The sequence below is a fragment of the Perca fluviatilis genome, chromosome 2 (assembly GCF_010015445.1).
Source record: "Perca fluviatilis chromosome 2, GENO_Pfluv_1.0, whole genome shotgun sequence".
Classification (NCBI taxonomy): domain Eukaryota; kingdom Metazoa; phylum Chordata; class Actinopteri; order Perciformes; family Percidae; genus Perca; species Perca fluviatilis.
The window spans coordinates 23,743,425-23,770,454 of NC_053113.1; the positions used below are offsets into that span (position 1 = coordinate 23,743,425).

The window sequence follows — 27,030 nt, forward strand, 5'->3', positions numbered from 1 at the left end:
AGTTAAACTCTCTGCATACCTTCGACTGTCCTCCATGTTAGCTTTGATCTTGTCCACATAGATCTCAGTGTACAGCAGAGCGGTAAAATGTGCTGAGCAGGACTGAGCAGCTTTGGCCACCTCCAGATAGTTCAGCTCCAGCCAGAAGTTTGAGTCGCACACTGTGCCACAGGAGTTGCTGGAAGAAGGATACAGGGTTTATTTCAAAGACACTCCACACACTGCATGTCATTTTACATACACCTACATTAGTGAAGACACGTCAGTTTGCTGTAGTATGAGCAAATCAGGGAGAGAGCAGGTCCAAATAGAAAATGCAGAGTGCCTGAACAATAACTTTTATATAAAACAGATTTGATTACAATAACAGTGCAAACCTATCAGCGTCCAGTGGTCTCTGTTGGTGTCTCAGATAGTCAATAACAGCAAGCATGGTACGAAGTGAGGTCTTGTCGTACAAGCCCTGGCTGGCAGCGTCTGACTCTGTGAAGAATGATAAATGCTAATCACAAACAAAGAAAACCATACAGTCTACTGAATGTGAGTAGATGAAAAGACAGATACATTATTATTTGCCATACTCTTAAACTTACCAGAGTCAGAGTTGAGAGGTGTTGCAGAACGACTGGAGGCCTGAGCGCTTCTTGAACAAAAGCTGAAGAAGTCCTGAATGTGGGAGGAGAGCAGCTCCCTCCACGAACCATTAGAGTCATCCAGAAGGATGGAGTGGATGATGAGGGGCAGCAGCCTTTGACAGCAGTCCACCCTCACCTGGAGACAGACGGGGGAAATAAGGTGTGCTTAGATCTGGAGCTCTGCTATGTAACAAAATGTGGACCACAAATGCTCCAAAATGCTCCAAAGCACAGACAGAAATTAAACACAATCCAAGATCTGGATACTTTTAGGCACATGGATCCACATGCAAACTGTGTATGTGTAGTAGGCAGTCCAGTTATGAAGGGTAAGAGTTCTCAAGGTATCTTCCGTGTGCTCACCAGACACAATGGCCGTGACAGCAGCAGAGCTTCACTCCTGACTCCTCCGCTGTCGAGCAGGGCGGTGCATAGAGCCTTCAGCCAGGCTTTGTGGCTGCCCGCCTGCGGAATCCAAAACTCCTGACTCTCCAGCTTCTCCCTGGCCTCCGAACTCACCTCAGCACTCACAGCTTCCCCCTAATCAGGGAGACAAAGACGTTACATGTGCATACACAAAAACACATTCATACTTGTATTTATAATATAAAAGTGATTTTTAGAGCAGAGTGGTAAAAACGTATTTGGGTTGATCTTTTTTTAATTAATTTAGTATACATACATACTGTAAATACGACATCTGTAACCCACCTTTTTCTTGGCCTTTCTAAAAGGATTGAGGTAGGCCAGCATGGGGTCTCTGTTGTCTTTGTGTTGCTCCCAGAAGTCGACTCCAGACTGAGTGGCGAGGATGCTCATCACACACTGAGCGGCTGCCTGCCTCACCTCAATACTGGCACACAAGAAAAGCACAGAACGCAATCAATACAAACACAAACCGCTTGCTCCTTCATAGTCATAGTCATGTACAACAAACTTTGGATTAATAAAATCTAGGGTTTAGTGTACCGCTGTTGAGTGAGTGCATCATTCATGCAGTTGAGGATGATGTAAAGACACTGCGACTCAGTGGAGGTGAAGAGAGACACAGCCTTTTCATAAAGGGGGTCTCTGCCATGAAGTAGAGCGATTGTGGAGAAATCCACAGGACCCAGTTCTCCCAGACAGCTGCCTGCTGCCTCTGCAGGAAGAGATTTGTGTTTGTGATTAATGCTTCCATACATGGCCAAGAACACAGCTGCTGTCGCTATAGAAGTTATTGGATTTCATACCTAAAATGTTGGCTCCTCCCTGGTGGTTGACTGCTAGCTTACAGAGCTGCAGCAGACTGAGAACCAGCCTCACCAGCACACTGTCAGTGGGTTCAGCTGCAGGGGAGGACAAGGAGAGACAGAACAAGCTCATTAGACATTTAAGATGCCACAACTTTTATTTTATGCATAGACCATGTTTCCACATCTGGCATTGTACCTTGGGACTCTTTGAGCAGCTCTCTGATCTGTCCCTTGTTGTCATGCAGCTGTCTGGTGAGCTCCTTCAGCCCCTCCAGTCTGGTCAGAGGTAAGGAGTCACAGGACGTCACTGACAGGAAGTGGGCTATCTCCTGTAAAAGGAAAACATGGAGGATGTAGGTCAGCAATGAAATTTAGTATTGTTCCTTTTCCTTGATAACTATGACCCACCCCTCAATTTACTGAGGAATCAGCTACATATGCATTAAAAAATACAGATAGATAGTAATGCTTCGATAAGTTAGTTAGGCCATTACCTGTCTCAGTGTAAAGGTCCCAGTGTTATGTTTGAGCTTATGCTGTACAGACCGCAGCTCTTTGAATTCAGGGAGGTCAGGAAAAGGTTCCAACCTGCTGATGGCTCCTTTTAACTTCTGTTGATTTTCTATCACGAGAAACTGCAAAAGACTAAGCACCTAGAGGGCCAGAGAGGAAAGGAGGCAGACATTTCTCACAAACAGTTCAAAATGCAAAACAATAATAAATGTCTTAAGGGGAGCTTGATAAGTGAAAAACAGTACTACCCTGAAATTTAAGTTTTTTTGTTTTTTTTTATTTGTGTTTTTTTAAGTAAATGTTTTGCACTTGCTTTGGATGTAAAAAAAAAAAAGTCTCTGAAATGGTAACATATTTAGAAAAATGTTTATTCAAGGGCCCAAATGTCCACTTGTGAAGGAAGTGGACGCTTTTGTCCACAGCGTAGCATAGCAGTGTTGCATAATGCATGCCTTCTTAAAGTGATGGTTCGGAGTAAGTTACCCTAGGGTCCTTTGCACACCCCCCATTTTTTCACCTGGTCTTCCATTGGGAGAGTTAGTCAACAGTAGCGTTACCGCTGAATAGTTAGGGGGGTTATGGACGCTACGTTTTTTTTAATGACCCACTTCATAATGCTCGGAATGATACCAAGGTCTACACTAGTATATATAGGTTTGCACTCAAAAAAGCGATGGATTGGAAAGTTTGTGGAATACACCAGAAGTTTATGTAAATAACACTTGCCTGCTGGCTTCTGCTCTCTGCGGTTGTTGTTGCTACGGGAGAGCGAGTGCTAGGAACGTCTAAATACAACAACACCGAAAAGAGATGCAACAAAAATATTTTTTAATTTAACTTATTTTTTAAAGTAAGTGCTGTAATATAACTAGCAGGAGACAAGTAATAATTGAGGTAAGTTTGGAGACATTACCTTATTTAATCATTAAATTAATACATATTTTTGTTGTATCTCTTTCGTGTAGTAATTTGTAGACAGCCCTAAGCACTTCGTCTAACTGCAGGTAGCAGCAGCAGCAACAGAGAGCAGAAGAGAAGGCAAGTGCGTTCATAAACTTCTGGTGTACTTACAAACTTTCCAATCCATCGTTTTTAGGAGTGTATAACCTATTTGTACTAGTGTAGACCTTTGGTATCATTTCGGGCATTATTAGTGGGGCGTATTCACTGTGATATAAACGTGGGTCCATTAGCCCCTGCGCTTAGCTATTCAGCGGCTAACGCTACTCTACGCTAACTCGCCCAATGTTAGACCCAGGTGAAAAAAGCTTCTGGGGTGTTTCGGGTCGAGGTCATGGTGCAAAGGACCCTAGGGTAAATTACTCCGAACCATCACTTTAAATGCAGAATTGTGTTGCATTTTTCTCCATTCAATAATAATTACATATAATTAATATTGAACCTGCAAAACAGAATCCCTGTCACTTACCTGCTGTGAGATGGTGGGCCGGCTGGACACCAGAACTGTGAGAGTCCCAACGATGACCTGTAGGTGGCAATCTAGAGCATCATCACAGAACTGCAGAGCTGCCCGACACACAGCGGTCAACAGGTCACAGCACAGGGAGAGGCTTCGGTTAGAAACCTCATCACAGTGAACTGGTCTGAGGGTGAGAGAAACACAGACGTTCTCAGGGAAGTGCATTGTTTGTGTCTACACAGCATGTGTGACACTGCATGTATGTTACCTGTGAGTATTTGTGTGCACCAACCTTGTGTTGATATGGTGAATGAGTGTGTAGATGATGTCTCTGAGGACAAAGGCCCAGGCTCCTCCCAGGCCGTCCTTCACCTCTCTGAGCAGCAGGCTGACAAACAGGTGATACATGAGGAGGATGCGATGACGTTCATAACTGTTGGTCGTCTCTGCTGCTCTTTCACACACCGCCAGCAGAATCCTCTGGATAGAAATCTACAGCACAAAGAAGGGACAACAATCAGGACAAAAATATAGAACAGTAAAAACACAAACGGTAAAACAAGAAAGCAAAAAAAGACAAGTAGTTCCAATCAGGGCCAACTCGAATGTCTTACCGGAGTTTTTGACAGAATGGCTACCAAAGTTTTGTGGTTTGCACTGTGGCACATGCTGAGGTAGTCCAGTGTAGCTTTAATGACATAAGAGCTGAAGTATGGTGGGTTTGGTACAGGGTCCAGTTCCCTGAGGAGCATTAAACAGTTATTTAGTCATACTTTTTCTTTAAAAAACATTTGATTGATGGATAGACAATTATTAAAGCCCAGGGTGAAACTGGGGTTAAACAATAAATGGATAAACAAATGAACAAATAAATAAAAAAGGACAAAAAAAAAAAAAAACATGGTAAGTTTTAACTACCATTACCCTGTAAAGCGTTTCAGGTCTCCTCTGTCCCCTTCAGCTCCACTTCCTTCATACAGAGTCATCAGCAGTTCCACCACTATGTCTGCCAGGTTACTGTGGATCAGGTTGTCGATTTGCTGCAGACACATGAAAAAACATGGGAACAGATGTGTAGCACAGTCAGTTCAATTTGCCATTCAATTAATGGATATTTTTATCATATGTGGCACACACTGCACACCCTGGGATCCTGTATAACCTTTTGTACAGATCTCAGAACAGACAAAGACCAGTTAAGCGAACTTTTTAGACTGGGGCAACACATGTGCAATGTGCAAACGCTTTCCAACAAATGCCATGTTACAGAACATTATGGAAACCTCACAACAGTCACACACGTCTCTGTCCTTTTGCACTTCAGATGTACCTTATACTTTCAATTTTAATGTGATTTAGATAAGTGTACTATATGTCCACACCTGGTCCAACAATTAAATGTATTTGCTTTCCCTTGCTGTCTCTTTCACGGTTTTAAAAAGTTAATTATTGTCATGAAGCTTAATAGAATAAGAAGTCTAATTCCCAGATGTAGGCTGATGTTAAATAGCTGTGCTTACCTGTTTGCCCAGACAGTTGGCATCTTTGAGCAGGTCGTACACTTTGTGGGCCTTCTCTCTCTGCTGTGCGACCTGTGAATCCTGGCCAGACAAGGCAAAGTACGGCAGGATGTTGACCATGATCTTGGGAAAACAGTTGGCCAATAACTCTTTCCAGTCCTTCTCAAGATACCTGCCAATAGACTTCACCTGCTCAAAGTCATCAAGGAAGACCAGGTGGGGGATCAAAACCTGGTAGGAAGACCTTCAAGGGCACACACGATGTTGGATTTTAATATAATCAACCATTCCTTCATAGTGTTTTACTTAATGTCATATCATTGCACACTGGTGAAAATGACATCAAATGGATTTGTGTAGCATAAAAGGAAAATAATAGAAGTTTAGTTCCTCACTTATAGAAATCTTTGACTGTGTCGTGGTCCAGGAGGGTATAGGGAAAAGATCCAAGAGTGTAGCGATCATCAGACTGTCTCTGCGCGAGCCACTCAGCTACCAAGTAGTACAGGTGAGAAGTGACAAGTGTTTTCCCGCTCCTGTAGCCCAGCGCTCTGGATACACTGCACAGCATCTGTAACAAAAAGAAAGACAGAAACAGTTCATCTTACTCTGCTCGTTCTCTAGTTTGTTGTTTTATAGGAAAAAGGGCAAGATTTCGCTTGGTTTTTAGGGCATACAGTGATGCATAAAAATAAGCTCTAACTGAAAAACAAAAGATCACTCAAGTATCAGATTAGTTATGCGAGTAAGATTTATTTCATTTTTAAAATGTATTATAATGTGTTATTTTTTATTCAATTTCCACAATGAACAGGGCCCTGAAATCATTACCTTTTTGATGAGCTGTTCCTCTATATTGTTCTCCTTGTAGGACTGGAAGAGGGCAAACAGAGACTGCTTTTCACAGACTGGGCTACAACACAGCACAACAGACAAACTCTTCAACAGGGTGGCCTTGCGGTTAAAGGACTCGTCGTGCTGGTCCTCTGAAGAGCTGCTTCTCTATGGATGATCACAGAGACGCAAGAAGCATTAGGAAAACAAACAGAGGTGGAAAACGCATGCATAATCAAATATTCCTGATTTATGACAACACCTAATGAACTTACTTGGAGCTTCATTCCTTCCTGAGCCTTCAGGTAAACATTCTCAAAAGCCGCCTGCTGGTGTTTAAGCGGCAGCATGTTTCTCTTATCTGGATGCTCTGGTCTTAGCTCCAGAAACAACCTGGAGACGCAAGAGAATAATGGTGACAATCAGCTCCATGATTTACCATGTTAAGATGTAATGTGACATATATTGTGTAATGTACATAAAAACATAAAAATGTACCCTTCCTGATACATTATCAGTCCCCGGCTAAAGCATACCTCTCCACTGACATAGCTACCAGCATGCGGACTTGGTGGTGGGAATCTGCGAGGTGAGATGGAAGGATGACAGACACTGGGTCTTCCTCTCGGTCAGGCCCTCTGATACTTAAGAATGCCCACTTACAACACGGATCGGCCTGTCAGAGGGGAGAGAAGTCAAAAACACAAAAAGAGGCGCTGCTAATAGAATTTATATATTGATAATTAACTTAAACATAAAGAGAATATACAGAATAGTTGAGAAGAGGGTGAAGGTTTGTGGTACATTTTTTATTCTCCAGTCTTAAGTGTTAAGATATAGACTGAAAGCGTTGTTCTGAAACAATTTAGGCACCTAAAATATTGAAACCAGCTTTAATCTTTTGACTAAAAAAAAACACACTAGTCAATAAAGAAACCCGTTCTCTTCCCAGTCAAACAGATAAGCATGGACCCTCAAAGTTTAATAAACTATCACAATATGTATAATGTGCGCTGCATTGTCCTTGATAAATAAACTAATAAAAAAATAATAATAAGGTGTCTGGCTTATGTCATTCATTCAGAATCAGATATAAAAGAATAGAAATACAAGATTTCATTGTGCAGATACATACAATAACTTTGCAATAGTATTGCCTAAACCTCTGTGATAGCTCACCTCCAGCAAGGCAACCAGACATCTCACTAAAGCAGCTCGTACAGCTGCCATGCATTTCCCTGTTTGGCTCAGGAAACTGAAACACAGCATAGTGATTGAGTTAGTATCAGAGAGACATTAACAGAAAACCGTGAGTCATGTTTTCAAAGTCTAATGCTGTAGCCTTTTCTTCAAATAACTTTTAGAAAAGACTTTGCTTTTCTGTGACAACCAGAGGACACATATTTTACACTTGATCCTCCTCTTTCAAAGACTGAAGGCTCCTTCCCACAGACAGAGGTTTCATTTTAGGGAAATAATCTCTTACAGACCAACCCTGCGTCTGTTCATATTGTAAAAATACGCAGCTAACCAGAATCCCGACACCACTTTTAGCAGAGATCCCTGAACATGTCTCATCTCCTCTGGCACGTGGTGGGTTTTCCCGAGGCTCTTGATGGAGGGTAACAAACCCAGCAGAACAGCAGCACAGATCTCTTGGTCCTGACGGTACAGAGAACACAGGTCCCTGTAAACACAGCATAACACACAGGTGTAATACATTAAACATGATGAGATTCTATTTTAAGACAGAAATGGATGCATTCTAAAAGAAAACATTCATTTGTGTCACAGAAAGATTTCCGTACGCTAGAGGACGAAGCAGCGAATCAAATTCCTCCGGAGAGAGCGAGTCCTCAGCAGGAAGCTTCTTCAACAGGACGAGATACTGGAAGAGAACCAGATATTAGTGTTCGTCAGCTGAACCATCATTGCCACAGCAACCATGACACTCCACAGCAGCTGCTACCCACCATGTTGAGGTGCAGGGCTTTGTTAAAGTCCATCTGCTCAACCAACTGCAGCAGCCTGCGCCGCACCTCCTGCGGTTTAAAAAGCAGACCGTGGACGGGCTGGATGGAGCCGCACTCACACAGGAACTCCAAGACTGCAAGGAGAGCCAGGTCCTGTTGGGCCAGATAATCGTCTGCTAACAGACTTCTTGCACCTGACGGAGGAAAGAACCAAGATTCTTTTACCGGTTATCCACTGACAGGATGATCAGCAACTTCTGCTAAAATGGTTTTGCTGGTGTCAGGTTTAAACAAACCAAAAACAAATCATAGCTGTTTTTTTCCCACCAACTACCTCTGCTATATGTAAGCAGACTTGGCACTACATGTATTAACACACTGTATTCCCCATACAAGTGCAATTCCACCTTTGTTTACCATATAATACTGTATTTATAACAGGTGCTCAATGTATGGTGTAATTTAGTGGACACTCTTTTAGAAAATGGTCCAATTTGTGTGGTACTTTATATGTGTGGTACTAAATTATACAAAATATTTCTGATCCAAGGAAAAGGCACTGATTTGAAGAGCAAGGGATCCCTCCTCACCTGGCCCACAGGAAGTGTCACTGTTGTCTCCCTTCTGTCTGTGGGTCCCATTGGTGCTGCTGTGGGACTCTTCGCCCTCATCGAACAAGTCTATGTCGTCTCCTTGTTGAGTTCTGGTCACGTCCCAGTCATCATCCATATGATCGTCTTCATCCACAACACTGACTCTCTTAGAAACACTGCTTAACTGAAGAGATGAGAGGAAGTGAGACTAATTCAGCGCATCAGCTCTGTGCTTGAATTACAGATTTTCCTGTTTTATCCTCAGCCCACAAGCATCTTGATTGTACTATATTTATATATGTATATGTCACTTACCAAGAGTTTGCAGATCTCAGCCAGTTCACTGAGGAGACTAGCCGGCAGAATCATAATGAACAGACTGGAGGAGATAGGATGAACATTATCCTGCACAAAAAAAGGACAAAAAGATTAACTAAGTCCAAAAAAAGAGCTCTGGGACACCAGACTTCATTTTGAATGTATATGCATAGAATGGTTGGCCTGGTGGCTGGTTCAGACTTAATGGCTGGATTGTCCATACATTGTTAAAGTTAATCTAACTGCTGTATTATTTCAGCTTATGAATGTTGTCATGATGTCACCTTGTTTTTTCTGCTGGCTGAATGTGTGCAGAGCTTCATGACGGATCTAAGTGTGCTCGTGGTTCCTTCCTCTGTCATTTTCACTTTCACACTGGAAACAAAACCACTGAAGTCCTGAGCCAGGGCCTGGTAATAAAAACACACCAACAACCTTAAATTCTTCTATGCTTTGACGTAATGTTTTTAATTTTTAAGAGGCTGGGATGAATAATCACCAAAGGATGTACTGACAAATCTACTGCAATGCATCTGAATGATACCTTGGCTTTAGTGAAGAGCTGTGAGCGGCAGGCCTCCTCCTCAGTCAGATACCTAGTGGACACGTAACTTGCTAGAACACCAGTCAGCAGACTCAAACAGCGCACCAGACACTCTGGAGGAGTGGACTGAGACTTTGGTAGGGGGAATCAGAAGAAATACCAGTTGGTCAGTCACTTTCATGACTACACAGACACATAAACACACAAGCATTAACTTCCACTCACATCAGGAGAGTAGCAGTTGAGCAGGTTGTCAGCCACACAAAGCAGGGATTGCTCCAACTTCTTTCTGACGCAGGGAACGGCTGCAAATTGGCCTACAGCTGAAGCCGTCGTCACTGACTCGTCAGTCTTTTGCATCGCTGAGGGCAGCGTGTTGAAGCTGAACTGCAAGTAAAGCCTCTCGATCTCTTCCAGTTCTTTGGCTTTGGATGAGGTTTGTTCTTGAAAAAAGGCACTGAAAAAAAGTAATTGGCAGCTAAATGATTTCTATTCCAAAGTGGCAATTGACACTTGTATTGTGCAAAAAGGGGATTGAAAGGGGGTGGATTCGTCATCGTGTCTATGATTTAGTTACTCTGTACAGTGTGTGAGACTTGTTAATTTCCCTCACCTTCCTACTCCTTTAGTACCCAGTAGAAACTTCAGGCTAGTTCTTGTGTCTTTCAAGGTCAGGGAGACCAGGATGTTTGCTACTAGATTGAATGGAAAGTCTCTGCACACAAGATCAAAATGAAGCATTAATTTCTAGACCTTTATCGTAAAATCAAAGAAACATAGATGCATCTTAACAAAGAGAACATTTTTGAAAAAGGAAAGTGTAATTCACATTTGGAACTTAGGTTTTCTGTTTCTGTACATGCAGTGAATTCCCTGTAGAACATCAGTCTGTAACTGTATCAACCCATCATTTAACCATTATGGCAGATAGTCTAAAGATATTACAATTTACAGCATTAAATAAGCAAGTACTGAACCAGGATAAAACTATCTATAGTCAATGTCTGATAAATCTACAGTGAACATGGAAAAACAACACAACACCAACCTGCAAATGATAGGGTGAGGTCTGGAGCTATCCTCCATCTCCTCGCTCTGATCCGTCATCAGCAGCCAGGCTACGAGGGTCTCCTTCAGGTTAGGTGATGCAGATCCCTCTGTGACCCCCACATAGTCCCAGCCTGAGCTGGAGATGATACTTTTAGGGGCTGAACACTTTAGTAGGGCCTGGGCTAGACAGAGAGCAGCACCCCTGTGGATAGAGAGGAAGAAAGGGCTACTTAATGCAAACACAAAAACACACACATTGATCATAATAATTTTTAGTATTAACAAATTGAACATTATACATTGAGACTCACGTAGATGGTTTACATGCTGATCCAGAGAAGAGCTTCCAGAATTCTCTGTCCATATTGATCAGTCCACCGTGGACAATGGAGCTAAGCAGGTCTAGGCTGAGGGCCTCGGTTTGTGGCGAGCTGACCCCTCGCAGTGCCAGGGCCCACACCCGACCCCATATCCGGGCCAGCTCCATCCTGTGGACTTGGGCCCTTTCTGGGCAGCGGGCCTGGCACTGGGCCACCTCCCTCAGACAGCGCAGCACGTACGGCCCCCTCTCTCCTTTCCGCTGCTCTGCCAGGAGCTGGTACAACACGGACAGCAGCGGGATTAGCTCCTGGCTGGGCACCATGGACGGGTACTTAAATGTCAGCACTGCAGTGATCTGCAGCCTGAGAGGAGAAAAGAGGGTTTGAATATTTTAACATGACGCTTGATCTTGAGTGGGAACTATCAGAGAAACAACAGGCTACTTTGTGTGTTTTTTTTACCACAAATTAAAAAATAATCTAAACCCCAAGAATATATAAGAATATAAATGTATTGATTTTGCTATACTACAGGCAAAAAGGAGTATAGCTCTCATCTGGAAGAAAATGGAGGCACCTACAATTGGTGCTTGGATCAAGAATATGGAGCAATGTACTATATGTCCATGGAGAGACTGACATATATACAGTATATATTGAGAGGCAAATTGGGGGTGCATGAGAAAATCTGGAGACCATTTGACCGGTTTGTAAAAGAAGACATAGGGGAGCTGCTACTGTGATACTGTCATATAATTTGCTTTTAGTTTTTTGATGTTGTAGTACAGCAGAGGTTGAGAGAGAAATTTTTTTGTGGGCTTAATAATCTAAGCAGCCATTCTTGGTACTAACTTATTTACCTACAAAATGTTCTTATATTAATTGGATTGCGATTTTCATACCATGGTATGACATCAAAGTCATTATGCTGAGGCAGCAGATGGTCCCGGAGGACCTCCCAGCCTAGTTGGATGCGCCGTCGCTTGCTGGCTGCTCCATTGGTGGGACTGCCCATGTGGGTGGCCCTGAGAGAGGCCTGGGTCACCTCAAATACATGGGTGGCATTGTCATCACTGAACAGCTACATGCAGGTAACACAAGATGGAGAGAAAAATATTGTCAAGACGGATGTACAGAATTTTATATTAGCTAAATTGGCAGTACAATTGCATAAATATTAACATTAAAATGAAATTGTGATTTTCTGTATGCATACTTGAGACTTGATCTGCATTACCTGATGACAGATGTCAGCTGTGAGCTCAATGAGATTGTCTTTGACAGCAATGTGTCGGGTCCCCGTGACATACTTCCCTCTGCTGCCTAGCTGGCTAATTTCTCTGATTAAGGCGTCATACAGGTTGTACAGCAGACCTCGCCACCTGGTCCAGTCCTCAGCATGAGCACCTAAAATATGAGAGAGGGGGACAACTAGTTAATGGTTGTTTGTTTAAGATCATACCTGTGGTTTAATGTTTTAGTTCATTAACTTTGAAATAATGGGTTTTCCAAAGCAAACCACCTGTTCAGCCACTGGTTTTCAATAATTTCATAGTATAAAATTGTCTTTTATGGTTAGTTTTAGTTTGTTTAGTCAGTTTAGAAATTTGCAAAGATTGCTTGATATCGGAGTTCCTGAGTATTGGACTCTTACCTTGGTGGTGCAATTTGAACTTTAAAGATGAAATTACTCACAGCAAGTTGGTGAAACTGTATAGTCAATTTAATTGTATTCATAGTCACAAATCATAACAGAATATCTCAGGACACTTTCCAGATAGAGTAGGTCTAGAGTCTAGACCACACTCATAATTTACAGAGACACAACAATTTCCCCCAAGAGCAAGCATTTGGTGTGATGGCGGCAAGGATATGGAACTATACACAACCCACAATAAAGCCTGTTTACCACACTACAGACAACCAAATGTATCACCAACACTAGAAACAAAACTGTTTTAAAGAAAAAAGAAAAGATCAATCTACCTGTATCCTGTGTCTTGGCTCCTTTTGGGTGGTGAACACAAATCTGCAGGTTAAAGAACTCCACAATCTCCTCTTTGAGAGCAGTGCTGGGCCTCATATCCGCCCAGACATACAGTATAGAAGGTAGCAGCTCCTCTCCCAGGTGACACACCCTCATCCGACAGTTCATGGCCGCAGATCTCAAGAAGATGTTGAGACCAGAGACAAGGTGCTCCAAAACAGTCAAGTGTTTCTCCTGCCTAACAGGATCACAGAAAAAGAAAACAATAAGTACATCTATTTATTTAGCTGGTGTACATTATGTTCACAGTAAATCATGATGGATTTTCAAGATAGCACCAAAAATTGTGTTGGGTGGAATTATCAGATCCATTCAATTTAAAATGTTGGTTAAAGTCTTCACCTGGCATTTAGCAGTGCTTTGGAGAAGAAGCTGAACAGAAAGTTGTTGAATCCGTCAGTCTGCATGCAGCAGCCCTGCACCACCGTGTGGATCACCCTGCTCACCAAAACACGGTTGATGGACTTGGATGAAGTGTTGAACAAGTTGCAGTACAAGTCCAAAATATCTAAGGATCACAAATATAAACAAAGGGGATTCAGTAAACGGATTAAACTAGTTGGTATTACAATATCAGACAACAGTAATAACGCTGACGCAAAACAACAAATAAGATTAGTGCTAATGAAATTTTGCTAAAAATCATTTATCTAAAATACATGTAATTTAAATGAATATCCCACGGACTTTGCCACTGCTGTGGAGGGATGTCACACCAGTACTTGCGGACAGAGAGGATGTCCTTTAAAAGGAGGCTGCTATAATCTTCTCCATAGGCTGAACAGCTGTATGAATTCTGCAGGACGTCCATCACATGTTTCAGCATCTCACTGCACTTTAGACGAGGCCCGCCTGCAGAGAGAGACACACACTTTAACTGTAATCCCAACAATATGTTTAACTCCTCAGAATTATTGCTGTTTTCTATTCAGATGAATGAGTCAAGTGAAGTAGAGAAAGTTATTAACTAAAATGTAGAACAAAACACCCTTGTTATATGACAATCACTTCACCTAAACTGCATTGTATTGTAACCCACTAATGGATCTCGCAAAGACAGAGTCCTTACGTTTGTTTGCGTAGCGAATGAAGTATTTGATTAAGCTGCACATTTCAGCCATCTTCTTTTTCCGTGTGGCCAACGTAGTTGCTGTGACAGATTTGCTTGATTGCATACTTTCTGTCTCCTTCTGGACATAACGCTGCAGAAATCTGACATGAGGAAAAAACAGAATAAAAAGATGCTTATTTATAAAGCTATTGCCTCTAAAAGATATCCGAACCCAATAAAACCCAAACTGTTGCATAAACACAATTTACAGGTATCTCCCACAACATGGAGTAAGAACAGATTCTTGTGGAACAAGTTGGAATAAATCAGAAATTCTAAATATAAAACAAATCATTTTCTGTGTTGTTAAGTACAATAGGTCAAATTTCTATTTGATTACAGTGCGGGCACAGTAAGTTTCCCGGAGGTCAGCTAGTATTCATTTGTGGGTGATGCAAAGAAACAAACATGACTGGTATTATAATGGATAACTTTATATGCATTTTTGTGGCACATGCACAATTGATTACAACAGATTACCTGAAAACAGCATCCCATGTGAGTTGCTTGGAGCCTTTATCTTTAGGTCCGGATGTACGATCCAACTCCTGCACAACCTCTGGAGTTCGAATGAGTCGTCTGAAGCGTTCAGCTTCTTTCTGGAAGCAGGAAGAGAGGACAGCTATCAAAGTGTAGGATTTACTTGCACCTACTGGTTGGCTTGGTGCAATGCATCCAATTTCATTCTTTATATGCTGTTTATATGCAGGTGTGATATTACCTTCCTCTCTGTAGCTTTATCATTCTCCAGCCCCTTGCAGCAGACCAGGAGTTCATGAAGAGCCAGACTCATTGTGCTTAGCAGTGGATGAGTGCGCAGCTTTCATCAATGTAGATTAGACTATTCTACCTGCCAAGGCAGGATGTTGACAAGAGAGGATGTTGTCATTCGTCCACATTATGCATACACTGAAGTGACCTACAGTAGCATAGCTCTCTTTTCCAAAGCACTCCTGACAAACTTGACATGAGATGAAAAATATAATACATGCCAGTTAACCTAAATACAGCAAACCACTATTCCGCCTGGCCTTGTAGACGAGCTACTTTGGCAACACAACATTGCAAGACTAGTTTTGAATTCGATTCACAAACGTCCATTCAAACACTCACTGTTCACTGACCTCTGATGGCTGTACTGATTGTAGATACGGTCATAGTCACGCATGCAGGTGCAGAATGTGAACTGAGGTGCTACGTTGCAGGGGTAGTTTGCTGCTGTTAGTGTGCTCCTGACAACTTTGCCATCTTGACGTGCATTAACAGACACGCACGCACACCACGCAGGAAATTCCCGCCCCAGCATCAGCAGCCTAAAGGCCATATCACTTCCTGGTCATGGCTAGAACCGAGTGGGTCCGGTAAACTTTGGTGTCGACATTAAAACAAACTTATTGTTTAGTCGGGCGCAATATTATTAAAGTGATAAATTGCATGTAGAAGAAATGCAAGATATACTACACGCATATATATGTTTAAAGCAGCCTGTAGGGTGTAGTGAAGTTTGACATTTCGGATTGGACTACAACTACCAATATTCCAATTGGCAGATATATTTTGAAACTTCCGGGTTACGTGCTTGAGTTCCCCGCCTTTTGAGTAAGCGACGGACGTCGCCTTCACAATAATACCACGAACGGTTTTAGTTAGACGCTGTATAACGGCTTTATGAGAGACTTTTCCTGAACATGGAGCTACCTAACGTTAGCTAACTCTTCACGCTTTATATCAAACCAACAGGCAGCCATGTTGCTACCGTCCGACGTCGCCCGGCTTGTTTTGGGTAAGTCTAGCTAGCTAGTGTTGTCGGACGAAGCAAAGCTGTAAAGTTAGCTGTACGTTAGCGTTAGCGTTATAACGTTACTGGTGCCGTTTGAGCTTTGGTGGGCTGCTCTTACTGGCTGTTGTCTTTCTCCAGGGTACCTTCAAGAAGAGGGACTGTCCGCTACAAGCCGAACTTTCATCCTTGAGTGCCAAAACCTGAAAGAGTATGCCGAACACACCACAGAAGATGGGACTATTCCTGCTTGTGTATTTGTAAGTGTGCCTTTTGTCTCTGAAAGCCTCCTTCACAAACTGTTAAGCGAATGTCATGCTCATAAATCTGTGATTCATTCTTTTTCCCACATAGTCTATCTTTGGGAAAGGCCTAACTACCATCTTAAATGAGTATGTGTCTGCCAAAACAAAAGGTGAGCTTATCTGACATTGTTCCCATTACAAAATGTAGCCACTATTGTATGTTTATATATTCTTATTCATGTATCCTGCTTGTGTTGTTGGTAATTTTTTTAGCAGAGTCTTGTCATGAGGTACCTGCCATGATGACTTCGTTGTGGAAAAAGCTGGATTTTACACTCAACCAGATCAAGTAATAAGCTTCAAATTTCACCCTCTAAAATTTAGAGGGTTGCAGTGATTTAGTGTCTAAATCACTGCAACCATTTTAACATGAAACTAACCACGATCTAAACTCTCAGCTGACACACAGTTGGATCTTCATCACTGATATTGTTCCATTACTCTTCTATATCTTTAACTTAAGTCTGAATTGCCTTGTTGCTGAAATATGTGTTTTACAAATAAACTTGCCTTGTCTTGCCTCAGGTCATTGCAGAATTCCCCCGCTCTATCAGCAAGTCAAAGAAGTAAGTCGGTTATTATTATTTTTTTTAAATTTAATATTTTTTGTTTATGCTCATTGCGATTGCAGTGTCTTCCATAAGTTGTTATCGTTAACCACCCAAGGACATTTAACTCAGCCATCAAGATATTTGTGATGATTTGTACCTTTGCAAATGTATGTGTGGAAAAGCAGTTAAAAGTCTAATTGTACATTCTGTTTGGATGATACCAGCATACATATATGCATAAGCAGCTGTACATATTGGAAAAATCTGACAAATGAAAGAAGCTTATTGTGATTACAGTGTTATATACTGGAGCCTCCAGCACCAACATATCAAATCCAACTGACCAGCTAAATTAGCAAAATGTGGGAAACACTGGTAATGCATTGAGTGTGCAAATAATCAACATCAACTGCTGATTTAAGATGTAATCATAAATACTGTATGAATTAGGTTGTGTGAGTTCTGTGTTTGCTTAGGGTTTGTATGTAGGGCTTTTATTTATCAGCCTCTGTTCATTGCAGCACGTTCACGCATTGGAGTGGCAAACATGGCTCGACAGCGGGTCTTGACTGTGGCTTCAGCTAGTGGTGTTGTCTGCTCTTCAGTTTCTGAAACGAGCTCCATCATCAGCCCTGCACACATCTCCCACAGCATGCTCGGCCACTCCACTCCTGTGAGCTACACTGCCACGCACACCCGACCAGTTACCGGCAGTGGCACGCACCAGCAGATCCAGGATGTCAATCAATCACTAAATACGCCCAGTCAGTATCACAAAACATGCAATACTTTCTCTATTTGTTGTGTTATTTACAGAGTAGTTGAGGTGACCGTTTTAGAAGGTTGTGGTGTTTTGTTTTCACATGTCTTGTTGAATTTAATCTAAAAGAATCTAAAAACAAATAGTCACATTTATTTTACATTCTCAGAAGTGGTGGTCATTTCCCTGTGCTGGTTTAATACAGTAGAGATGCTAAAAGAAACCATGTTGTGTTCGAGTTTTTTTTATTTGAACTAAAGTGATCTTATGTTTTTTGAGATGGCTTAAAAAAGTTTCCTTGTTTTTCTTAATTTTGTGTAGGACTCTTGAAAGATTTAGCGAAGCTCTATTAGCTTTTATTTTGTCATGCTTGCAAGCTAACATCAATCACAAAAAAATTGCTTTTGTATGTGTGACATATGTGCCCATACAGGAGATTCGCCTATACAGATAATTGTTTCGGAACATCGGCTAAACCCAGGTCCAATGTCTCCTGGAAGACGGAAATGGTAAGGATGATTATTATTGCTAAATTGCCGTTAATTTTCATAACCCATTAAGAAGAGAGCATTAAAGACGGAATCTGTTGTCCTGCTAACCCCCATTGGCTTAATAATGCTGCTTTCTTGGTGCAGAACTAAAGTACAGAAGTAGATGTTAATAAATAGGCCTTTTTTGCAGAAGACCCTTTGATATGTCATGACATAAAAAAAAAGCAAAGGTAAATAAAATGAATGATAGTTAAATTGAATTCTATGTAGCTGCTTCAGTTTCAGGGTATTTTTTTGTGCATGCTGGCTCACTGTCAATGATATGACTTACTGTGACACTTCACTAGAACGACATCATCATTATTGTTAATTGTCACACATGTGCTTGTTATGACAAGTCAAAGAAACGAAATGTTAGGTTGAGGCTTCAGTTTGTGGTGTTTCTGTATGAGACTGCACTTGATAGTGCTCTTTTGTTTTGTCCATGCCTGATGCATGTTGGCAATCCCCTTTTATAATCTTTTCTGCTGCCGTCAGGGACACCCCCAGGAAGAGAGGTGGTGCTCAGAGTGGGTCCAGTGCCCCTGGCAGATGTGCCGTGACTGTCAGTGCCCCCAATGCAGAATCCCAACCTGAAGAGGCTGTCGATGAGAACTTTCCTGTAAGTAAATCTGTATGTTAGTTGTTGGGTTTCCTTAACACCAAGACATTTTCAACAAACAAGCGTTTTCACTCATACAATGATCTTGGACCATCTTGTGCAGCAAGTTATGGCTGACTTACCTTTTAGATTGTCACCATTTTAGGACACCTAAAATAAATGTGTTTTTAATGTTTGATTAAGTATGGTGAATAGCAGGATGCTCCAGACAGAGCAATAAGGCTTTAACCCTGAACTTTTAACGTGATTGAGCTGGTTTTAGCCAAAATAGTAGGTGGCCTAAGCATTTTCAACATTATCTATCTGTATTCCTAAAAGCAACACATTTCATAAATTTGGTGACTTCACAACACATGCTAATCTCCACAGCAACTTGTGATACAAAATGCACGTGACAAGATATTGGGGGACAGATCGTTACAAGAGAAGCTTGCTGAAAACATCAACAAAATCCTCGCCATGTAAGTGTTGAGTTGGACCTCTGCATTACCTCACTGCTTATGTATTAAGTTGTTGTGATAGATGATTTATGATTTTCTCCGTGTGATTCAAAGTTGTGACATTGCTGCAAGCATGTTGTGACATGGCTGTACTAATTTCTTCTGTTTCATCTCTAATATCAGTGAGCCAATGCCCCAAACATCTAAGGCCCCTTCCAGTACAGTGGAGGCAGACCAGTCTATAGATGAAATCCTGGGATTACAGGTGCTGAAACACTCAAAATACTAATATAACAGTATGATATATATATTTTTTTCTTCCTCAAAGATGTTCCTCATGAACAGTTATAGTGGTCACTCACATTTTCCTGTATGTTGTTACATTACTTCCTGACATATATCTTTGGGTACAGGGGGAAATCCACATGAGTGACGATGCCATCCATGACATTCTGGAGCAAACAGAGTCCGACCCAGCATTTCACGCCCTCTTTGAGCTCTTCGATTACAGTAACTATGACCTACTTTGCTTTTTTTTTTTGTTTCATCTAAAGAGTGCTTTTGAATCACTTCTTTTTAATTGGGTAATAAATAGAAAGTCATTGCAAAACAGACTTTTTATAATGTGTTTGCAGATAAAACCAGATTCACTGATGGCGATCCAGGGGAGGGAGATATTAGCAGTACTCCAGAAGAGAGCGACACTGCTGGACCTTCATCTACAGTCGTACCCCTTCAGAGTGATGATCCAGGTATTCTTACAATCTAATGGTGCATTTCAGTTGAACTGGGAAGTCAGATTTCCCACTCGGAAAGTCGGGAGTACCTCACCAAGCCCGACATCACAATCCAACAATGCTGCTCTGAGCATCAACAGTAGTGAAAGCTGTATGGATATACTGTTTTCAGCACCTCTGTCTTATTTGTGTCTTATTAAATCAGCCATACACACAGTACTTTCCATCTCCATCTGTCGACTTGGGTGACTACAGTGTTTGTATGCACAAAATACCACAAAATGCATAGTTTCGACTGGTATTGCTAACAATGGCTAATCTAGCTAGAGTCCCCCGACCCCTGTTTTTCCGACTTGTAACTGGAACGGGGTCAACTCGGGTGTGACGTCATTCCCAGTTCCGACCTCCGACTTCCGAGGTAAATGGATCACAGCATAATACACTAGTAGGCTCTCAGAAGAACACACAGAAGGTCAAGGCAGGTTTCTTGAATTCAAAGTTTGGAAGGGAGAAAAAGCTTCACGTTTTATTAAAACACTGGATACTGTCAGATTTGTAATTCATTGTGAAAAGTCAGAAGGAAGGTGAAAAGGGTGTAGGGTGTGGTTAGGCTTGAACAGAACTTGTTTTTCTAACATGTTGTCAGACCACTTCGAAAGTCTTTACAATTGTTTTGAATGGCCACACTGGAAGGAAGAGTGAGAACCAGGTTGTCAGTGGTTCACTAAATCAATTATTAAGTTAAGATTTTGGTGTAAAAAAAAAAATCAATGACTTTTTCCAGTTTAAACAACTTTCCATGTAAAGTGTGTGCATGTGTACAGGTATAAATATATATTTTATAATCTCAACATAGCTTAGCACTTGTTGTTAGTGCATGTCGAGAGCAGGACTCACCACAATTTGTTGATTACTGCTATACCGTACACTTTACACAGATAAATTGTTGGTTTTGTGTCAAATACTAATTGTGGATGTGTATTTTTGACATAAAATTCTACTCTATTAAAGACGGAGCTGCAAAAATACACAGATGTGGACAGAATACTCATTAAATATTTTATTTTATTTTTTCAGGCACTACACACAAAGATTCTAAGGCTTTGGCTACAACACCAATGACAGTGAAGATGAGAGCTGGACAAGAGCGTAAGACCAGAAAGTCTACTGCTCCCTCCTTGTTAAAGAAGGCAGTACTTGGCCCCAGCGTCAAATCATCCAGAATTGAAAACAGTTTAGCCAAATTGTTAGTGAGTCCATGGGAGCACCAAGGTGTCTCATCTGCTGCAGTGGACTCGAACAGAAAAGAAAAGGCCTCACTTTTAAATAACAGTGTTTTTGTAACACCAATGGATATTGATGAGCCGTTGAATACACCTCCCCCTCCTTTAGACAGTATAGACACTCCGGAGCCTGCCACAAACGACAGCACCCCCATCACAACTGCCCCCAGTGAATCAAACATTCTTCCCTCTCCTGCATTTGCACAAGGATCGAAAGTGCACCCTGCTACAGCCCCCCCTGCTTTTTTGTTTCCTTTACAAGTTGAACTAACTCCAATGCTGACTGCTGACCTACCTCATATGTCAATTCCAAGCAATGGAAAAGACACTCAACCAGGGTCTACTCTCTCAGTAACACCTGAATCTGCCTCTTGCACATCTTCTTCTAGCAGTTCCACATTTACAACTGTGCCTGCCTCGCCTTTGTCTTCATCCACTGCTGCACCGTTCACAGCAACACCTATCTCACCCACATCTGCTTCTACCTCTGCAACGCTTACAGCTACACCTGTCTCATCCTCACCTGTCTCACCCGCATCCTCTTCGCCGTCTTGTGCCCCAGTTGGTGCAGCACCTAATCCTCCAACCACCAACCCCACCACCCCAAGCAAGGCTGCAGCTGATTCCAGTAATATAGTTTCTTTGAAGATCATCATCAGCGATAACCAGGATGAGGATTCTTCCAGTGACCCAACCTTGAATCAGGCAATTTCTAGCATTTCCAGAGACAAGATACCCACCATTTATCTTTCCTCTCCAGCGAAGTCCTCTGGAGGAGGCCCCGGCACACCAAAGGCCAACTTGGATGAGGCGGCACAGGCAGTTAGTGGCTTACAATGCGCTGAGGCACATGCTAGTCCTCTCAGCTGTAAGGCTGGGGCTCTAGTTGCATCCCCATTAACAGGGACATCACAGGCCCAGCAAAACTACATAATTCAACTACCCCTGGACACCACTAATCCTGCCCTCCAAGGAGCCACTGCCAGCTATTTCCTTGTAACTGAACCCCAGACTACAGATGCTCAAACTAGACAGGTGCTACTGTCTGCTGGTGTCGCAAAGGGACCGCCTTTGCCTGCCAACCAGTATGGGGTGACCACACCAACTCGCTCTCGAGGCTATTCCACCGGTAAGAGACAACAGACAGTGGGTCATCTCAATAAACAAAAGTTCATCCCCATCTCACTCTATTATCACTAGCTGGGTTTGATTTTTGTAGTTGCAGCTTTTGATGTTTAGTTCGTCATTTTCGTTTCGAATTTGTAGTGTTCTAAACTTACTGTGAAGGGGGCACTCTTCCCCTTGAAGGACTTTGGGTTTGACAAAGAATAGACAATGATGCTTCTGCCCCATTTGTGAACATGTGATAATGTGTAATGATAATGACTTCTGTTCCTATGAAGCAATGCACAATTTGGTGCTCATCCACATTAACCCAGAAAATTCATGAAAACATTATGGTTGAGCGCAGTTCAGTTTGTTGTTTTGGACTTTCTCCTCTGAGCTGACAAGCCTAGTTAATTTCTATCATCTATTGTGTGTTGTCCCTAGTGCAGGGGCACCTACTGTCTGGCAAGCCCATTAGAATTATTTATATATATATATTTTTTTATTTTGTGCAGGGTCAACATTCATCCTACCATCACCTGTTAATAAGCCCATGATGCTTCCTGTTTCTGTTATGGGTCCGAATACTCTGGGCAAGGTCCAGATGGTGTCCAATCAGGTAACATACCTTCATCTGCAGTTCGTAAATTGGTAGTCTAAAAGTATTACCTTTCTTACCATTTTCACCAGAATAATAAGATGATACCTGATCATTCTGGTATACCTCCAACCTTTCATCTATCATTCTGTCCCTTGGAGGAAATTTCTCTTTGACCAACACTTTGGTCCGTGACGAGGTATCTTGAGATCTAATGGGCAGAATTCCATGAGATTAACTAAGAGCATGCTGCCTAAAGCATAACTCTGCTATTTTGGACAACTTTGTGAGCTTTCCTTTAGCACCACTCTCTGATGTATCTGCCACCTTAGTGAACAAGATGTCCAAAGCAAGGGCAGCATTTTTTAAATTTGGTGTCCAAAAGAATGAATCCAAATGTTGCTCACCCTTTAAGTGCCACTCTAAGGCTAAAATGTGAATGTGAACACAAGACAGTTTATTATTTATTTGGCAGATTACCATAGAATTTACTAAACAGTTATAAGTAATAAACACTTACAATTTTAAAGATGCCATGGCCTTTTTCCTCAGGACAAAGCAAGATTGCAAAATTGTTAATGTTTTTCAATCAATCCAAGACTATTGTTTTGTAGTGTGTGATATAATGAACATTGCTGCATCAAGGGGTTGAAGACTTTTAGCGATATCCAGAACAATAAAACTTATCAACATTGTTATATTTACAGCTTGTTGCCATACCAAACCCAGTACTGGTACAGCAGTCAGAAGATTTAAAGCCAAAGTCTCCCACAATGGCAATAAAATGGTCTACACCTGCTGGTAAGTTACAAGTTAAATTGGATCAGCGGTATATAATGACTGAAAATGACCTAATATCCTTTTACTTTGTTACCGAAGGATGTCCTCTGTGTTAATCTGCTTTATGTTGAATGTCACTGCCTTATTTCCCTGACATTATTTCTTTGAATTCCAGGCACTGAGCAAAACCTGGTTGGTAAGTTGGTTCAACCTGTGTTGGCTGACAACACAGGCCAGCAGGAAACGGCAAAGGATACTAGACATAGGAGAATTTTATGTTTTGACTCTAATGCAGAAGTTCAACCACAAACTGCTAAAACAACAAGGACCACCAAACCTCCAGCTACAAACCCATCTACATCACAATCTGTCCAGCAGACTGAGAAAGATGATACACAGTCAGTGGCTCGAAGAAAACCTACTATCTTGGGTGGCAACAAGCCCAAGAGGAGGATAGAGACTGTCAGATGCTCAGCCGATCCCCAGACTGGAGGAGGCTTCCTGAAGGAGGCGGAAAAGGCCATGCCTCCACAACAGCACCAGAAAGATCCTCCCAAAAAGAACTCTCGCAAACAAGATCATAGCATCCATAACGAAGAATCTAAATGTGCAAGTACCAGCAGGGTTGATGCCTCACAGCCTGAGACTTTGAAAAAGTCAGAATCAGGAAGGAGATCAAAATCTATTGACAGGAAACCCAATCATGATAAGGATGGTAATGGAGCAAAAGCTAAGGATGCTAGATCATTGTCCTCTGATTCTGCACTGAAATCAGGAACTAGAAAGGAGAAAGAGGAGAGCTGCAGGAAAGAACTGGTAGAAAAAGCTCCTGTTAAATCATGTGAGGGGCGTACAGAAAAGAGAACTCCCTCTCAGGAGATGCCAAATGTTACAGCTAACAAGGAGAATGAAATTAAGGGTAGCTTGCAAGAGCAGCAGCAACATTCAACACCCTCATCCTCAACATTAAGAGACTTTAGCCCTCCAGCTGTCACCCAGCCTGCATCTAATCCTCACTCCAAAGCTACAAAAGCACCCTCAAAGACCAGCTCTCTGGCTAAACAGGCAGCGGAGATGCTGCAGGACATCCAGGGGCTCAGCTCTCCTTCTACCCCCATCAAGAGGCCTGGGGCAGGCAGTTCAGACAGTAGTGTTCCCCGGACCCCTGGGACTGGCCGTAACCAGGCGGAGTCAGCTGAACGTCCCAGGACTCCTTCCCGACCCAAGAAAGGTAGAGATGGAGAGGGGACTCCCAAGCATCTAATGCCCCCCAACACCCCGGATGTCCCCACCTGCAGCCCAGCCAGTGAGGCTGGCAGTGAAAACAGCATTAACATGGCTGCTCACACACTTATGATTCTTTCACGTGCTGCCATTGCCAGGACAGGCACGCCACTGAAGGACAGTTTGCGGCAGGAGGAAGTAGGAGAAAATTTGCCCGCGAGCTCAAAGAGCTCTAAAAAACGCAAACCGTCTTCTCCCACAGCCAGCCCGCCTGCAAAGAAAAAGTCTAAACAATCTCCCAGCAAAAAGACAGACCGGGTGAGTACAACACAAGCTATCTGCCATTCAGTAGACATATGTTTAAAATGTATGGTGTTAAAACTATCCCTGTTTTCTGTAATAGACAAGTTCAGCTTTTTCAGCATTTTCACATTACGTTAGATGTAGAGCTGTAACTAACAACTATGTACCTTACAGATTAGGGCTTGGCAATATATTGACCTCAATAGATCAGGTTAGATATTGTCTTAGATTTTGGATATCGTAATATGACACAAGTGTTGTCTTTTCCTGGTTTTAAAGGCTGCATTACAGTAAAGTGATATAATTTTATGAACTTACCAGACTGTTCTAGCTGTTCCATTATTTGCCTTTACCCACTTAGTCATTCTACCCACATTACTGATGATTATTTATCACAAGTCTCATTGTGTAAATATTTTGTGAAAACACCAATAGTCAAACCTAAAATATCTCCTTGATATCAATGTATTTGGTCAAAAATATTGTGATATTTGATTTTCTACATATCGCCCAGCAGATTATTTTTTCAATTATTTGCTTTGGTCTTTTAAATTGTCAGGAAACAGTGGAAAATGAAAATGTTTGCAATCTCTTAAAGCCCAAGTGCCCTCTTCAAATTGCCTATTTTGTCTTAACCCCAAAGATATTCAGTTTTCTATCAGATATGACAAAGGAAAGCTGCAACTAAGTCTTCATATGTAAAAAAAAAAAAAAAAAAAAACTATAACACAGTAATGTTTGATATTTTGGATTGAAAAATGACATTCAATCATTAAAAACAAGGAATCGATTTCTTTCAAAATAGTAATGTTTTTTGCCCTTTCATAAAAACTATACCATCCAACTCTTGTGTTTTGGTGTGTAATGCACATCATTTTTTATGCAACCTCATTGCCATTTAATGAATGGGAATTTTGATACATGTTTTTCTCATGTAATTCTGACTTTTGGTTTAAATCTGCAGGAAAGGAAGAAACTAGCAGATTGCTTTCCCCATGACTTAGATGTGGATAAGTTCCTGTCTTCACTTCACTATGACGAGTGAAACCGGACACACCAACAGAAAAGGACCCTATCACTACCTGCTTAGGTTACTATCCAGGAATAGAAAAGCCATCTGCTGAACAAGTGTGCGTGGTTCCTATTTGTTAACCTTGGCTGAGACCTTATAAGCTGTAGTGTCTTCCTCAGCCAATGAGGGACTTTGATTTGATTGATTAGTTTCCAGTGTGAGGGATCTGCATACAATCCTGTTTGGTGCAGTGGCAGTAGGGCAACCATGGCACTTTGTTGTATTTTTTTATTTTTATCCCCATGCTCACTTCTGTTTATATTATCATTGTTAAGTACTATAACAAAAACAAATATATGTGTGCATGTTGATAAAATGAGTGACTCAAAGCATTTTCTTGGTCAATATTTGACTCTCGTTTGATAAATCCAGATAACACTGACTGATAGGTTGGTTTGTAAAAATAGGTTTTGGAATTATGTCTAGTACTGTTAGTAACACTGAATGAAGAGCTCCCACGGATTTTAGTTTTTCAATGTGAAGATTATATTTTATGGCATACATGTGTTTTTATATATATTTGTTCTTTGTTTAGTAGATAAGACAAAATGGCTGCAACTTGATACATTGCATACTCAGGCTTTATTCAATGTTGTAATAAAACAAAGAAACAGCCTTCTGTGTCTTTCCTCAGTGTACACAGAGCTTTCTTTGGCAACGAAAGTGCAATGATCATATGCCATGTGTAGCTCAATGAATTGAGTGTTTGCTGCTCACTCTCTGAATATAATAATGGCCTACAAACTGTCTGCAGAATTACAGACTTGTGAGGTAAGAGCTCCTTTAAGGGCTCAAAAGGAGAGCTCCTTCAAGCATGCATAACTGTTT

The 27,030-nt window shown here is 41.7% G+C and overlaps 2 protein-coding genes across 4 annotated transcripts in view; one reads left to right on the plus strand and one right to left on the minus strand.

Moving 5' to 3' along the window:
• atm (ATM serine/threonine kinase) overlaps window positions 1-15,402 on the minus strand; it is a 29,339-nt gene extending 13,937 nt beyond the window's left edge. For both annotated transcript variants that reach the window (XR_005641870.1, XM_039824880.1), the window contains exons 1-39: window positions 15,238-15,402; window positions 14,835-14,963; window positions 14,594-14,712; window positions 14,072-14,214; window positions 13,690-13,854; window positions 13,345-13,510; window positions 12,942-13,180; window positions 12,193-12,362; window positions 11,858-12,036; window positions 10,947-11,318; window positions 10,634-10,837; window positions 10,199-10,300; window positions 9,811-10,042; window positions 9,586-9,717; window positions 9,326-9,451; window positions 9,039-9,128; window positions 8,721-8,907; window positions 8,131-8,324; window positions 7,966-8,045; window positions 7,689-7,844; window positions 7,337-7,412; window positions 6,694-6,833; window positions 6,433-6,550; window positions 6,155-6,325; window positions 5,719-5,894; window positions 5,324-5,567; window positions 4,728-4,843; window positions 4,418-4,544; window positions 4,096-4,295; window positions 3,813-3,987; window positions 2,365-2,523; window positions 2,067-2,199; window positions 1,868-1,963; window positions 1,605-1,776; window positions 1,347-1,488; window positions 999-1,175; window positions 594-771; window positions 378-483; window positions 20-178 (exon numbers count right to left, since the gene is read on the minus strand). Coding sequence is in view for 1 of the 2 variants with exons in the window: in XM_039824880.1 (XP_039680814.1) it covers window positions 20-178; window positions 378-483; window positions 594-771; window positions 999-1,175; window positions 1,347-1,488; window positions 1,605-1,776; window positions 1,868-1,963; window positions 2,067-2,199; window positions 2,365-2,523; window positions 3,813-3,987; window positions 4,096-4,295; window positions 4,418-4,544; window positions 4,728-4,843; window positions 5,324-5,567; window positions 5,719-5,894; window positions 6,155-6,325; window positions 6,433-6,550; window positions 6,694-6,833; window positions 7,337-7,412; window positions 7,689-7,844; window positions 7,966-8,045; window positions 8,131-8,324; window positions 8,721-8,907; window positions 9,039-9,128; window positions 9,326-9,451; window positions 9,586-9,717; window positions 9,811-10,042; window positions 10,199-10,300; window positions 10,634-10,837; window positions 10,947-11,318; window positions 11,858-12,036; window positions 12,193-12,362; window positions 12,942-13,180; window positions 13,345-13,510; window positions 13,690-13,854; window positions 14,072-14,214; window positions 14,594-14,712; window positions 14,835-14,906 (5,993 nt within the window). In the remaining variant the exon portion in view is untranslated. The remainder of the gene's footprint in view (window positions 1-19; window positions 179-377; window positions 484-593; window positions 772-998; window positions 1,176-1,346; window positions 1,489-1,604; window positions 1,777-1,867; window positions 1,964-2,066; window positions 2,200-2,364; window positions 2,524-3,812; window positions 3,988-4,095; window positions 4,296-4,417; window positions 4,545-4,727; window positions 4,844-5,323; window positions 5,568-5,718; window positions 5,895-6,154; window positions 6,326-6,432; window positions 6,551-6,693; window positions 6,834-7,336; window positions 7,413-7,688; window positions 7,845-7,965; window positions 8,046-8,130; window positions 8,325-8,720; window positions 8,908-9,038; window positions 9,129-9,325; window positions 9,452-9,585; window positions 9,718-9,810; window positions 10,043-10,198; window positions 10,301-10,633; window positions 10,838-10,946; window positions 11,319-11,857; window positions 12,037-12,192; window positions 12,363-12,941; window positions 13,181-13,344; window positions 13,511-13,689; window positions 13,855-14,071; window positions 14,215-14,593; window positions 14,713-14,834; window positions 14,964-15,237) is intronic.
• Window positions 15,403-15,695: 293 nt separating this feature from the next.
• Window positions 15,696-26,817, plus strand: npat (nuclear protein, ataxia-telangiectasia locus). 2 transcript variants are annotated; one of them, XM_039790958.1, is made up of 17 exons: window positions 15,696-15,896; window positions 16,032-16,150; window positions 16,245-16,305; window positions 16,409-16,484; window positions 16,721-16,761; window positions 17,268-17,510; window positions 17,940-18,015; window positions 18,535-18,658; window positions 19,028-19,119; window positions 19,282-19,363; window positions 19,512-19,608; window positions 19,734-19,850; window positions 20,913-22,247; window positions 22,741-22,844; window positions 23,531-23,624; window positions 23,779-25,145; window positions 26,095-26,817. In XM_039790958.1, the coding sequence occupies exons 1-17, from the start codon at window positions 15,860-15,862 to the stop codon at window positions 26,173-26,175; spliced, it is 4,146 nt and encodes a 1,381-aa protein (XP_039646892.1). In that variant the 5' UTR covers window positions 15,696-15,859; the 3' UTR covers window positions 26,176-26,817. The 2 variants fall into 2 exon arrangements, with proteins under 2 accessions (XP_039646892.1, XP_039646899.1); XM_039790965.1 differs by having other exon boundaries at window positions 16,412-16,484.
• The last annotated feature ends 213 nt before the right edge of the window (window positions 26,818-27,030 follow it).